A 16,120-nucleotide genomic window follows, 5' to 3' on the forward strand; every position below is an offset into this window, starting at 1 on the left:
TAATTCTGAATTGTGTTTTGCCTGGTGTGTTGGAGAGTGTGAGGTTAAAAAATTCTATGAATAAGAAGGAATCTACACATTCTAAAACTATTGAACTTCCTGTTTAGATGTTCAAATCAGAACTGAGGGATCAGCTGAATTCAAGTCACCTGATGGCATTTGTCTTCTAATAAGCGTGTTGACAAGGATGAGCTTAATTAAGAAGAACCACTGTTAGCTGGAACTTCTCCCCAAGTAGTTCAATAGTACTAGACTTAATCAGACAAGTTCACACTAACGTTAATGACTATTCACATTAATATCTGTCAGCAGCAAACAGAAAAACCATACAATTGCTTGCAGTGCTGTGTTGTGCTGTTTAGCTCACATTCATCCCACCATTTTCTTTGCCTTGAATGTCTTTGATGTTGACTCCCCTCATTTCTCAGGTTCAGAACCTGGAACGTGTTTCTTTTTTTATAATTTCTTAATTGCTTTATGACTTATAACCATGCTTTCAATTAAGTCAAGACTACCATTATTGTATGCCATTGATATTTGGCAATTTCATTTGGGTTGTTATGTTATGGAAACATCACATAATCTGCTTATGCAAGGATAAATGCTATATTTTGCTACATACTCACTCTGTGCACTATATACTTTTGAACATATCTGTATGCTCAAACCCAGGGTAACCAGTGAGTAATTGTTTCTAATAGCGATTTTCATTGTAAATAGGAACTATCACAAAGGTCTTACTTGTGGGGGTCCAAACCCAGTCCCAATATAAACTATCTCTCTGGACCAGTGTTGGGGAATAGGAATAAAGACACAACTCAAATGGCTTTATCAGTAGGGAGAGATTCTCAGTGATCCCTCATGAAATCCTGAGTTCGCATCCTGAAAAATCCCTCTCATTTATTCTCCAAACAGGCTTTACACTAAAACGTGAACTGAGGGGGGAATTTATTAACATTCTGTTTTCTTGGTAACCAGATGAATGGCTTTAGTCACATCAACACCTTTGACCACACTTTTGTATGTCCACTTTGTCATGCCTCCCTATCTTCCTGCTCTGTATGCCAGCTTTGTCACTAGGCCTAAGTTAGCATCTCTATCCCAAGCATTCTCCAAATTTTGAAGAAGCAAGACAGCATCCTAAACCTTTGTTAGGGTAGCGGCAGCCTGTCTAGAGGACTATGTTACTACCTTAGGTACAAAGCAGTAGCTTGAGAGCGTGGCTTCCATACCATATAGAAATATGGGCCTACACTTACTCATTTTTTTTAATTAAAGCAATGAGTCACTGCACTATGGTCACTCATCAATTGATAATATATATCACCTATTTTTGAAGTTATACACTGTCTATCATACACTATAAAAGTTTGAAAGTAAATTGTATTGTTTAATTAATCAGTTCACCAGAAAATAAGTTCAGCCGTAACATCTCATTTTCTGAGCACACACTTTCATATAAAATTGATAGCATATTTTACAGAAAATATGGAAGGATTTTTTTAGATGATTGAATTCCTTACAAAGAGGAGCTTTCTTGCAGTTTTGTTGTTGTCGTTTTATATTCAAAAACAAACTCACATGCCCAATTAGCACCAACAATTGGATTCGGATTGTCTACTTGTGTAAATAAATAAGGGCCACCCGAATGATGAAATATTATAAAAATCAGTCTTGAATTCCCTCCTATGCTTATTTGACCTACCAAATTTCACATTTGAAGTGGGAAGCATATTCACTAAGCTACTTAACAGTATCTTTTCAAATGTGGTATTCTGTTTTCAAACATTGCTGGCTTCGGAATTTATCTAATCTGCTCTGCTGGTATATTGAAGCTCAAAGGGGAAATTGGCCTGATTCCTCGGGTGATTAAAGAAACTGCTTACATGATCATTCCATAATTAGGGAGGGTTTTAATGTAGATATGCAAGAGAGACTATCCAGAGTCATCTGGCAGAGTCCAAAGCAGAGAGAAGGGAGAGCAGTCCAGACATGGAGAGGGCTAGGAAAATGGGAGGGTAGGAAAGGATAGTGAAGAGAGCAAGAGATAAAATAGTGAGAGGATAATAAGAGGAGAGAGAGAGGGAGAGAGAGAGAGAGAGAGAGAGAGAGAGAGAGAGAGAATAATTGAGAGTACATGCATAGCAAGAGATAGAGTGTGTCTATGTAGTGAGAATAACAAGAGCAAAGAACAGTGAAAATATCTGGGTAATAAGAATGAATTGCTGAAAATAAGGAAGCCTGCAATTTGGAATGAGTTTTGAGGAGAGGATGAGGCGAGATGGGCAAAGATGCTAGTGTGGATGTTGAAATACATAAAAGGTAGTTGTGGTACTGAGGGAGCCTAGAGTTCAGAATGGGCTTTGATGCACTAATAGGCATCACAGGTATATGTCAATAGAACATCTGTCCTTTCCGCCATAGGTAAGGGAGATGATTTATTTTAGCAGATGAGAAATGGTTTCCCATATTCCCAAGGGCTGCTGGCCACCAGAAACCCTCTTCTTGTCCAGCTTGCTTTCTGGATATTTGAACCACCTGAGACCTCACAGTGATCTGATTTCAAACCCTTGTTGGCTTCTGGATGTATTTCATCTACTTATAAAGGGAGAATTAGCCTGATTCCTAAGATTTCTTCTTAAACAGTTTGTTTCTGGCTACTGCACAACTTGGTTGATGCTAAGAACCTTCCTCAGAGCTGTGAACTTGCCATGCACATTTTCAGGTAATGTGGCTCTTGTTGGCATCATTATGTTCTAAATTTTCCCTTATTGTCTACAGTCCTGGTGTGCTTGTTAGTTTTCACTAATATCTGAAATTTGTGTAAATTTTTCAGTAATAGTATAGCAGAGAAAAATAGCGCTTCTATTCCTTTTTTATACCACCTGTGACCAGCATGTGCCCCATCTGATTCAAACCTTCTTACCCACCTTTGTTGCTGACTTGTGTTGTAACCTCAGTTTCTTTTATTGAGCAATTACTCTGTAAAGTGAGCTACAAGCTGCTTGCTACTAGACTCTAAAGGCAATATCTACTAGTTTGGATACTTTCCAAGGAACACAGTTATTCTTGCCCTATTTATTTGTATGTTTCTGTTGCTTAAGAGCAAAAAATGTATTGGATTTGAGTCTATATCCTTAACATTTGAACAGAAGTATGACTGTTACACAACATCCATGCAATGAGAATTTAGGAGTATGAAATAATTTTAAAAGTTTTTTTCCTATTTAAAAATTTTCATTATTCAGTCAAGCAGTCGGGATTCCTTCTGTGATTTATGAATGTGCAGTGACCTGCACTGACAGCATTGAACTCTGTGAGGTGTTATGCTCCTAACATTTTGAAAACATCATATTGTAATTAATCCTGACATTTCATGATGTACTTTATAAATCTCAAAACATGAGTGATATGGCCCTCGATCGATAAAATGTATAATGTTTTCTTTTAATTAATTTTAAATTAAACTTCTAGGTTTCATTTTGATCTTTAGGTAAATATTATCACTGGGGCAAGCATAAAGGAAGAGAAAAAAGGAAGGTTGCTCATAACCGTGACTGTATTAAAGTATTGTCATTTTATGGATTTTTTTCCATTTACATAATCATGTATTTTTCCTAAAATTTGAACCTAACGAGGAAACTAAAATTTCTTCCAGTATCTTTCTTAGGTTTCAGGCTTCCACTGTGAAAGGTTTACCCAAATATAGGATAGGTAAAACAGATTAAGTCTAAGAATTTATGCAAAATACAATCCTATGTATTTATAAAGTAAATTAGAAGTTTAATTGAGGCTATTTTAGAGCTAAATGATCTTATCTATCCTGTGTGCATTGTGATGAAGACTCATATATACAAATTTTTCTCATTCTACGTAAAATATTTTGAAAGATAATACAAAAGTTGTGATTTGCTTTTATGGTGTATTTATAATTTTCAGAGTTTCTTGTTGTTCCAATTAAAAGAAAATTGTAAACCAAATGGGTCTACTCTGGATAGCCATGAATTTCACTCTTTTGCTCATATAATATAATTCTAAATTAATGGCTTATGAAAAATTAGATGATGTCTTAAATATTTTTCAAGCTTTAAGTATTATTGCATATGATTTTTGTTGGTTCATGGTTCCAAGCTTTACACAAACTGTGAAGTGCTGTGGATTTCTTTGTGAATCACCATATCGAATCTAATGTGGTGGCTCACAAAGTAATTCATAGTGCTTCCCAGGTCCTTCTGCAATTGATCTACATCTGGGCGCCTAGGATCCTTTAGGATTTGCGAGCAAACCTTTGAGCTAGAGATTGAAACTGTCAAAAGTACATCTCTCAAACAAATAAAAAGCAGAATTGTCTTTGCTTATTCTAAATAAAATGAAAGCTAATAGAAAAAGTAAAGTTTGCTTTTATATTGTATTCATAATTTTGGGGATTTCATTTAGTTACATGTATATTTTACATTGATTCACTGTCGCTCCTGTGTGTGTGTGTGCTTGTGTGTGTGTGTGTGATCTTTTATCAAAATCCAAAATAATTTATGATATACGTGGTTTAAAAATGTGATATATCAAAAACAAAAGCATTGAATTAGCGTCTGTTCTCATTAATCATAAACGAACCATTTTGAAATTTAAGGCTGTTGCTTTTACTTATATAAATAAACACATACAGTTAGTTAGCTGGCTATTTAACTTGAAGGTTCATCTCAACTGTAGAGGCAACACAAGTCTGCAATCTGATCGGTAGGCTGAGGAACTGCGCTTCAAGTCTTACTGCCTATGAAGGCTTAGCCCTCGCTACTGCAAGACGGTTCCTGTTTGCTCCATCACAAAGGCCTTCAGCTGACACGTGCATTGTAATTGGAGGGAAAATGTGAATCAAATCCACTGTTTCAAATACAACTCTCATGTAAAATCACTTTCACAGGAACATCACAGAAATGTTTGACAAGACATCTGGGTACATCTGGCCAAGATCCCAAAATTCACTATAGAAGCAAGAGTATTTAGGGGAAATAAAGGAAAATTTGTGATTTTAGAAATGTTAGTCAGAGACTTGTACCTGTGTGGCAGGAACTCTGCCGCTGAGGCACATCCCCAGACCAGAAATGTAATGTACCTTTAAAATGACAACCTGATGTTCATTAGAAGATTCCTCTAATTATTTCACAAACAATCTCTGGATATGGGAGCTTTAATATATTCAGATTAAAGTTAATTAATGGGAGTTTAGTTCATTAATGAGCATTCTATGACACATTTCCTCCACAACATTCTTAACCCAGAAGACTGTGGGAATAATTTCTGAGTGAATGTATCTTATTAAATATTTTCATCATAATTTAATATTTTTGAATGAGTGTGTTTTAAAGCTGACTGCTAGATACTTATCTCATTCTTGTAGAATTCTTGCTTTATATTTCATTTGTTGAACATGACTTGTCGCCAGTATCACACCAAGTTTTTACTAAAAGATGGAAATTAACATATGGAATTTGAATGCTACTCTTGTTACAAACAGACTAGAGCAGCTGTGTTCTTACTGTTAGCCTTGTCCCTGATCCTTGCTCACAGATCTTTGAATTGTTTCCGAAGTATAAGTCATGGCAAAATTCCAATATAAACAGTTTTGTCTAATAATTCATAAAGTGCAGGAAAAATAAGGAAAGGCAGCAGTATAAGTCATGTTAAAGATTGTTGAATTAGTTACAACAAATGAACTAGCCTGCAAGCAACCTATGTGCTGAAAAACTCCAGGTCTCTCACGTACTTGTTTGTAAAAACACCTTAGCAGAATCACTCAAATTCTGAGGATATTAGCTATATACAAATTAACAGGTAGTAAAATATCAACTTCTATTTTCTTGTGGGTATATTCATATGCTGTAACTGAGAAACACTGTGACCGGTGTCCTAATTTTGTCTCTTGGAGAGAATGGACTTCTATAGCCTGTTCCCCCAAATAATAATTAAAGAAGTAAATTAAATATCTGCAGTTCATCTTCAGTAAATTATGTGGTGAACCCATAAGCAAAAAAAAAAAAAAAAGCATTGGGTAAATAAATAAGTTCTCCTTCAAAAAAGAGGCCAAGATTTACAGAGATTGGCTGTTCCAGGTAATTTACCCATGTTATCTCATTTGCTCTGTCTCATGTTACATTCCAATCTACAGGTAAAAGATGAAGGTGTGCTGAGTCCTGAACTCTGCTCTGTGCTATCTCATATGGCCATCTGCAGAAGACTCTAATGTATCCACACGAGACATAAAAAAATGAAAATACTTATGTATATTTTTCCTTGTGCCATCAATTTCCTTTTGTCGATTCCCAGGGTATTGCTACTTGCAAGAAGACAAATTACCCAGATTTGCCTGGACTTATATCATGACATTTTGTGCTAATTGTAGAAATATTTTCTATAAGCAGGTACCTGCACCTGCCAGAGGTCCCACAATTAATTTACCATCCTCCATTTAGTGAGTTTTCCATAATAGGATGATGTCAGCATTTTAGAATCTAAAACATAGGGGCAGGCAGGAAGCCCTCAATGAGGGAGAGAGGGAAGAAGAGTGAGGAAGGGAGGGAGGTAGAAAAGGAGGGAATGAAGAAGAGGGAAATAGGGAGGGAGGGAGGGAAGGAGGGAGGGAGGGAGAGCAATGTGGGAGAGACTAGGCTAAAGCAAACAGAATTTGGAACAAAAATGGGAACCGGTGATTGTAGTTTAAAGTTTATCATGCAATAAAGAACTTACTTCACTAATTCAACAGGACGAGGAGTATAATTTCTATGGTGATGAGACTGTATAATTTAGGAAGCCTCAAGTGATTCTTAAATGTTTTTCTTCCCGAGAACCTCTGAATGAAAACTTTGGGAGGTCAGGAACTTCAGTAAATCTTAGGAAAAATTGAAAACTACAGATATAAAACCAGTGTGGAGTTACATAAAGTCAGAGGAGGGAAACCTTTAACATTCAGACTGTAAAGTACCTTCTCTTTCAAAGGCAAGGTAACCATGGAAACAGCACTGAGGGCCTGTATCCTAGATGACCAGCATGGAACTCCAGTCTGAAAGGATCTCTCTGCCAAAGTGCACATTTGCATGCTTGGCCTTGCTTATCTAAGGCTAATGGAGATAACAGCCAGGGAAATTACCCTGCAGTGTTAGACCTTGGGAAACAATGTGAGCCATGTAAGATAAGATAGATATACTTCCTTGTAGTAAATAGCTAAAGGCAACCTTTAAAAGAAAGAAGAATCAGCCAGGCGGTGGTGGCGCACGCCTTTAATCCCAGCACTCGGGAGGCAGAGGCAGGCGGATCTCTGTGAGTTCGAGACCAGCCTGGTCTACAAGAGCTAGTTCCAGGAGAGGCTCCAAAACCACAGAGAAACCCTGTCTCGAAAAACCAAAAAAAAAAAAAAAAAAAAAGAAAGAAGAATCAGTGAAATTAACTTTCAAACTTTTATCACATTAACAGCTCAGTATATTTGTATGGAGTATGCTCCTGCTATGGTATGCAACAAAGGCCTTTACCCTCAGAGCCATCTTGCCATCCACAAATTGATTTTATCAGTCTGTTTTATGATGATTTCAACAATAATAAATCTTATTGCCAGGCGGTGGTGGCACACGCCTTTAATCCCTGCACTCGGAGCTCTGTGAGTTCGAGACCAGCCTGGTCCACAAGAGCTAGTTCCAGGACAGGCTCCAAAGCCACAGAGAAACCCTGTCTCGAAAAACCAAAAAAAAAAAAAAAAAAAAAAACAAGAAAAGAAAGAAAAAATCTTATTTCGACAATAATAAATGTAACATATGAATGAGATATTTCAAAAACTTTTCTATTATTTTTGTGCGTATATGTTTGTATGGATGTGTATATGGTATGGGTATAGGTATATGTATATGGTATGTATATAGGTGTCTGTGGAGAAAGGATGTGGGGGTCAAATTATGAGCTGCTCAACATGGCTGTTAAGACCCAAACATGGGTCCTCTGGTAAAACAAAAGGACTCCTAATTTCTGAACCCTAAGAGAACAATTTTATATTTCTTCTATTTTCAGAAATAATTCTGTAGATTTTGTGTATATATTTATAGCATACCAATTAGCTAGATTCCATTTACATAATAATTTTGCCTGGTTGTGAATATGGGACTGGGCCTTTTGGGTCTAAGAAACATAAACAAAAGTGAGCTTAAACCTTCTTGTGTATAACCTAGAAGCATTTGCCATCCTTATAAAACACCTTTCATGTGGTAATGTTTAGGAATGGAGTATGTGAATGGCCTAACCGCAGCAGTTACGTGTGACTTGGGGCTGGTTCCAGAACCTCCTCATGTGTTGGCTTATCCATGCAATAGAAAAATATATTCTTCTAGAAACTTTGTTGCAACCATTAAGAAGAATAATATAATGTAGGTTTTTGGGAATGTCTGCAGACTTGGAGCTAATTCCTTTGTATTTTTCTGTATCCTTAGAAGTGTCATCCCTTCCAGTTTCCTCAATTCTTATCTCTGAGACAATTTACAGGTTTCTCTACACTCAGACTTTTCATTTATAAAACTAAACAGAAGAGTTCGGCCATATACATTAGACCTTTAGAAATTTCTCAAAATCTGCCTATTAAAACTTACAATCAAGAAAAGTGGGATTGGCCATTTTGATTCGATAAGGATGAAAAGCCATACTTAGTATCAAGCCTGTAATTGAGAAATTATCCTTGAAATAATGTCTCTCATCTCGCACCAAATAGTCTCATCAAATAGTTTCCTCTACATTTTAAAAATCCTTTGCTCCTCTTTATTTCTTCTTTTTTTTTTTTGAATTTATTCAAAGTGATTTTATTGCTCGTGTATACAGGGGAATTTACGCCACCAAAGCAGAGGCTGTGGATGACTCATATTTCCAGTTGGGTGGGAGGACCTGCTTGGTCTTATAGTAACGAGCCAGCCGGTAAATTCTGCTCTCTATCAGAATCAGGCGGAATTTAGCATCCTTATCCTTTCTGTTCCTCTCAAGATGCTTTCGGACAGCGACTGCCTTCTTAATCAAATGGTAGAGATCCTCAGGGAGATCAGGGGCAAGGCCTTTGGATTTAAGGATTCTCAAGATTTTATTACCAGTCACAAAACGGACCTGGGCCACACCGTGCGAGTCCCTCAGGATCACACCTATCTGGGAGGGAGGGAGGCCTTTCTTGGCCAGTTTGTAAATCTGTTCCTTCACGTCGTCAAACGTCAGCTTCAGCCACGTGGCGACGCTGCGGCAGTAGGGCAGCGCCGACTGGGACAGGCCCTTCCTGTGAGCGTGCATGCGACCCATGATGGCATGCGACCCACTTCCTGCGTACCTTGCCTTCCTGCGGATTTTGCTCCTCTTTATTTCTATCATTATCAGCTTATCCCTGATATATTATCCATTCTGGAATATTATAGTAGCCCTGTAATTGGTCAGTATTCATTTTTTAAAAATAATTTTAAATGTCAATCTGATTATTTTATTTCTCTCCTTTAAAAGCTCCAGTGAGTTTTTATGAATTCAAAAGTGAACGATTGAACAGTCTTTTATATTATATGACATTTTAACAGTGCCTACATCCAGTCTGTCCCTGTGCTCATCAATGAATTATAATTATAATCACATATACACTTTTTATTATTGATTACATTTATTTTGATAGTTTCATATATGTATATAATATATTATGTACCTCTTTCCCCCTATACTCTTATATCCCCCTCCAACTCCTTTTCACCCCATCTTTCAACAGGTCTGTTTCCTGCATTCAAGCATTTTCTTTTGTTTTGTGATCCTGCGATTGTAAGAAGATTGTCTGTGTAGCCACAGGTTTAAAACTATCATTAACCTGGTAGATTCAACTTTTGTCACGCAACTAAATTCATAATAATTTCTCATAATCCAGGAGTTAACTGCTTCTGGATAGTATATATATATATATATATATATATATATATATATATATATATATTGCCAGAAGTTGCTGTGCAGGCTACTGGGGAGATAAGGCATCAGTGGTCTTATGCATCTGTGAACCCTTCAAATTACTATGCCTACTGGCCATGTAAGATGGGCCCATAAGTGTAATATAGTGACAAAACTGATATGGGAGTAATCAACTGTCCTTGGGATATATTTGAAGTCTACAGGAGGAGATACAGGCCTCTTTCTGTAAACACTGTTTACAAAATAAATATGGTGGAGAAGGACACAGAGTCCAGGGGAAGCCTGTTGTGAAGTTTAGCTACATTGACCTTTCACCAAACTATAGTATTATCTTTTATGTTATTCTCAGAGACAATTGCTACCATCATCCGTTATTGGAGAAACCACTCTGCAGAGAGAGGTTAATGTAGAGGCTCATCGCTATTCAAGATGCTCAGAAAAATGATGCTTTGGGCTATCCTAAACAAAACATTATATGGAGGCTTATAAAACATTTTAGATGAGAAAGCAGAATGATGTGGCTCTGGAAGACAGAGAAAGATATTTAAAATTCTATGATGAAGGCATGATAAAGGCATTTAAACATGAACTCAGAATAGCTGTGGTTGCCTGCTATTGGCCTACTGCATGGCTGGACCTGTTCAGAGTCATTCATGGATTAAGATTGGGCTCATGTAGACCTTCCTATTATGTATAATATCAGGTTACGATAATAGCAGCATATAATCTGTATATTCAAAATTCTCTGTTCTCTCTGGTTTCCTTACTTAGGCTGCATTCATTCTCTAGATATCAGTACAAATACTACCTGTTTGCATGCAATGCAGGAAGTCCACTCTAATTTCTAGTCTCCAGACCCACACAACACCATCATAGCTCATATTATGATTATGACAGAATCTGTAATGCTCACACAGGACTGTGAACTACATAAAATGTATTATTTTACAAGGCTACTATTTTACTTTTGTCATAAGATATAGTTCCTAATAAATAAAGGATATTTAATATACATATGTAATGAATCTCAAGGTGAAAAAAATGGATTTGGAAGTGAAACACAACATTTCCATAGAAACTTTGCACTCTTGCATCGCAACAAAAGTCTACTCCCTGAAGCTAATTCTAGCACCAGACTAGGACTGTTACATTTTTTATCCTTACGTTTTCTACTCAGGAGATTGCTGCAGTTGAACCACTTCATTCTCAAACTGTACAAGGAAGACAGCCTGATTCACACCTGTTCATCTTTCTCCAAATAATCATCTTAGGAATTCTGCCTCCAGGCCACCTGGTTTTCATCCTGATCAAAGTCCAAAAGAGAATGTTTTTACTCAATTTATTCCTAAGGCCTTTCTGTCCAGTTCAGCTAGAAAGCTAGAAAGCCAGAGAATTGCCTCAGGTGAATAGTCAGAGGCTGGAGAAGGATCCAAAGAGGATAATCCCTAAACTCTGAGCAAAAACTAGATTGCCTTAAACAGAATGGGATCAACAGTCACTATGTTTCATCTAGGACAGACAGTGCTGGGTGCAGCTGCAGGCACCTAAACTAAGAAAGCTCACTGAATGTTTTCCTTTCCAGAGGAATGGAAGTTAAAGGAATTGTTGCTCCTTGTGTCTGGGGCATCCATCTTGTTACATTTTCTGTGGCACACATATAATGCATTAATTTCCAGGAGTGAGAAAAGAGATATAAATAGCTACAATTCATAAAATGAATAGCACACAGGAACTTAATTTATGGGCATTATATAGCCTATCAGATGATTAAATATTCATGATGCTTTGAGATAAATGCAGACTTATCTGCATTTTATGAAGAGTAGGATGAAAGGAAGTCATTATGGTTTTATGTTTAAACTGCATTAACTCGCCTTCCCCATATATTTCTTATTGTGGCATATTTCCAAACCATAAAGGTAGAGAGGGTTTTAAAAATCCTTTACTTTTATTCAACATCCTAAACTAAGGTGTGTTCTCTGCTCCCTCCTTTCTTGTTGGTAGAATATGCAGTTTTAACCCTATTATTTATGCTTTGGAAGACCCCAAATCAGCAAGACTCGCACAATCACCCGGGAAGACATACTGCGATGTGGAAGAGAACGTATTAAAGAGTCAGTATCTATTAGTTTCTGAAGGAAGCGTAAGACTCCTCAGTCAGTCGGATGCATGAGTGGGCTTCTATTTTAATATCACCCACAAACCTATCGGTAACTGTTACATCTCATAAAGAGATCTTACATAATACACATAATTTTGGCTTTGTATCCATGTGAGAGTAATTTAAAGTTCTGTTTGCTATTTAATAAATGGTTTTTTGAAAGTTGAGCAAGCAGTTTTCTATTACTGGCACACACATGTGGTTCTGCTAGTTATCGGTGCCGAAGAACATACGGTTTACTTTGCAAGTGTTGGCAGCCAGCAGTTCTTCTTGGTGCTCAGCTATTGGCGTTCCAAGATAAAATACAGTGCTATTTATTCTTGTTGTAGTTAGAAAACTTGTCACATAGATTTTGAATGCTGAAAATTCCAGCTCATCCTTTCATATACAAAACAACAAAAACTAAAATGAGATAGAATGAAAGTCCTGCATTTCAAGTACAGCACTTCCACTTAAGGTTGAAACTTTATTTTATTTTTATTAACAAGCTTAAATATTATGAACAATGAGTACAGCCCAGCAATATCCAAAGATTTCCCAAAGCCTGGGAAATTGCATTGCAACTCTACTGAAATTCTATTTTAAAACTTAAAGCATTTCTAAAAAAAAATTAGCCCTAAGATGAGGATGCTAAACCAAGGCACAGCTTTCCCCAAATCCTACCACGAGGGCCTTATATCCCTTCACATTGCGTCATGTTTATCCGACGGTGATCATAAACTGGCTATGAAGACAGAATGTGCTATCACTGGCTGCTGTTTACAGCAGCTGTGTTCCTTAAATGCAAATGACAGTGGAGATATCATCACAGTACCCTTGAATTTCCTTCTTCTATTTCTCTTCATAGCTCCTTCATTTCCTAACTCAATCCCACTCTCTCCTAGGTACAAGCTTACTTGGGAATTTTCTCCCAACAGTTTATTCTGTTTTTACCTCCTTTTCAGTTTACTTCAGCACAGGAATCATACCTACATCCCATCACAGTCTTGAGTCATACTAATGCACTCATCCTATCTTAAATTTAACAAAATCAAGATGCTATTTTACCTTTTAGTGATGTTCCACTTTTTATTTTAAGACCATTTTATCCCCTCCCACAGACATGTTACCTTCACGGCATCAACCTCTCCATTTGTAAATGTCAAATTCCTATCCTGTTTAAAGTTCTAAGGGAAACCTTTATCTTCTCAACACTTCCCAGAGTTCCTGCCAGCAGATGACAACTACGCTACTGTGGCTCAGGGTACCTTACACAAGATGACATTATGAGTGCATGTTGGTGAGCAGCATCATGAGATGTCTTGGTAGCTAGAAAACTTCTCAAGGGCAGAGAAGCAACTTCACAGTCTGGAAATCTTGGTAACTAGTGTGGACTCTTTAGTAAGATTACAATTTTGAGGACTCAGTGAAAAGTAAGCTTACATTCCCATTCCTTGGCTGTGGCACAATTTGAGTGAAATAATTGTTTGAGGGACTGTTTTTAGCCTCTTTCCCTTAAGTTGTGACTAGACAGTGTCCCCTGTGTTGACCACTTGTCGTTTAGAGAGCTGTTTTATAAAGATTAGCTTGTGGCTCATCCTGTTAAATGTCACATGATATGTCATAATTGCCTCCCATGATTCTCTGGAGAGAAAACAGTGGCCCTGTCTGAGTTTATTCAAGTAGGAGGTGCTGAGATACTGAAGAAGCTGAGAATATCTCTCAGTACTTTGCATTCTTGGTCAATAGAATGAATTGCTTTTTCAGCCTATTTGATGAATTTCTTTACCATTAATATCTGACAAATTGCTTTGTTTCCTAAAAATATACCATTACATTAACTTATAATTAACCTTAAGATTTGATGATAAAAGGAATCTAGGAGCACATTAAATTTTTTTCCATATAAAGTAAAGGGAAATTGTGCATATGCTACTAATAGGTGCTGCTGTCGCTCAGTGACTTTGTGGCTCTCAAGCTCAGTCTCATCACCCACAAATGGAACTTCTTTACCACCCAGGGCAGAAAGATTTTGAAAGCACCAGAGTAAGAATTTAAGTTGGACATCATTTACAAACAGATTCTGCTGCGTTCAAGCTGTGTTTCTGAAATGGAAACAAGGTTAAGAACGGGGAACTGATTTCTAGGACAATCATATGCTAACAGAACAGCCCTCGGCTTCTACATCTCAGGGATGGCTAAAATAATTCTATCACCGGACATTAGGGACATTGCTATTGTTTCTCTGGTTTGTAGAAGATTTAGTTAATAGACTGTGAAGAATTGTGTACTATTGTGACTTTTAAAAAATGTTGTGAAACTAACTGAAAGATGAGTAATTGAGAGAAATAATCCTCCAGGTTGAGGTAAAAAAAGAGTCATTTTATTTTATAAAGCCAATTTCTCTTCATGAGCATCAATAGGCCTTAAATATATCAATGTTGTTTTCAATTATATCTTATGAATTAGCTGCACCCTGTAATTTATATTTTATCACATTGAAGGAGGGAGAACAACTTATGTCAAGAGGAATGTCCGTACACTATATTAAGTAATAGCTCTAGCATTATATACCATGTGCAACTGAGAACAAACATTGTGCACCATAGACTGAGTCAATCAGAGCCTTCTGCTAGCTCTCAAGATGTCTTTGTAGCGATCCTTGAATTCTGTTCATGCATCGTGTTACATGGTAAAAAAGATTTAATGCTACAGATGAAATGGAAGTTATTAAATCAGCCTAATATATAGAAACAATTCTGAATAATTATCTGAATAGGTTCATTGTAATTACAGGGAATCTTAAAAGTAGAAGTGGGCCTTGGGATAAAATTAGAAGGAAGTGTAAAAATGATTTTGTAAAGACAATTCTCACTGACATCCATCTCTCAGCAAAACTTCTCCAGTAGAATTATAAAACATCACTCTTGAAACCTCAGAGGATTTGTTCCTATTTCTTAATGCCATTGGTGTAGTTTTGCAGTAGACAAAGAAGCTACTACAATCTTGGGTCGGGTTTTAGCTCGGAGGGCAGAGAAGTAAATAAATGCATACATGTCATTTAATATAACAAGCACTTAAGGAAAGGACTGTTCCTAGTGGCTATCTTCAAGGTCATGTTCTACCTCAGATATAGGTACAAAATGGCTATATTAAAGAGAACTTTCTGTGCAATTACTTTTTCCAACTCTTGTCAGAATCAAACTGGATTCCCAACAGAGTTATGTCTCGCCATCTGCTATTACTGACGGTGGATTTGTTACTGCCATAGCAGAATTTATAGGTTATTATCATACATTAGGGCTTGACTGTTCCTTTAAAAATTACTAATAAAATAAAAGATGAAAAAATAAAAGAATAAAAATAAATTATGACTTAGTGGGCTACAGTTTTGAAGCCACTGAAAGAATAAATCATGTAATGTTTATTCTTCATGGTTACAAGAAAAAACTGGATGTAAAATAAATCTATATTTCATAAATTATCTGTATCCCTTTAAAAAAGGAGCTATATGAATGTATAAGTACACTTTTCTTCACCTACCAACATTTGCTGATCTTGTTCATGAGGCTGTCAATAGGCAAGACTTGGGGAATTAGAACAGACAAAATACTTACTTACCATTGCAAAATAAAATGTGTTGTGATTAATATTGTTAAGTTGAATTTGACTTAAATCTGCCTCTATACTTAAAATACCTATTAAGTAACCTATAAACTGAATATATAATTAAAGTGTTGCATAATAGTATATAGGTGCTATAGATATAGGTAGATCGATAGATGATAGAAAGATAGATTATAGAGAAATAGATAGATGATAGATAGACACATAGATAGATAGATAGATAGATAGATAGATGATGGATGGATAGATAGATAGATAGATAGATAGGATAAAGGATAGATTATAGATAGGATGAATGATAGAAGATAGATAGATAGATAGATAGATAGATAGGATAAAGGATAGAACATAGATAGATAGGATGAATGATAGATAGATGGTAGATGGATGGATAGATAG

General features: G+C 36.5%; 2 protein-coding genes across 5 annotated transcripts in view; one reads left to right on the top strand and one right to left on the bottom strand.

The window, feature by feature from the left end:
• Lingo2 (leucine rich repeat and Ig domain containing 2) overlaps window positions 1–16,120 on the top strand; it is a 1,050,166-nt gene that overhangs the window by 267,786 nt on the left and 766,260 nt on the right. The gene's annotated exons all lie outside the window — the stretch shown is intronic.
• Window positions 8,857–9,312, bottom strand: LOC121458212 (40S ribosomal protein S13-like). Its single transcript, XM_041667319.1, has one exon. It carries the CDS (start codon window positions 9,310–9,312, stop codon window positions 8,857–8,859), a length of 456 nt encoding a protein of 151 aa, XP_041523253.1.

The sequence above is a fragment of the Microtus oregoni genome, unplaced genomic scaffold (genome assembly GCF_018167655.1).
Source record: "Microtus oregoni isolate MIOR12 unplaced genomic scaffold, Mior012 000017F_ref0000208, whole genome shotgun sequence".
Classification (NCBI taxonomy): Eukaryota; Metazoa; Chordata; class Mammalia; order Rodentia; family Cricetidae; genus Microtus; species Microtus oregoni.

Bases quoted from the DNA above. Each gene is read 5' to 3' on its own strand.
- LOC121458212 (XM_041667319.1), bottom strand. From the start codon at position 9,312: ATGGGTCGCATGCACGCTCACAGGAAGGGCCTGTCCCAGTCGGCGCTG.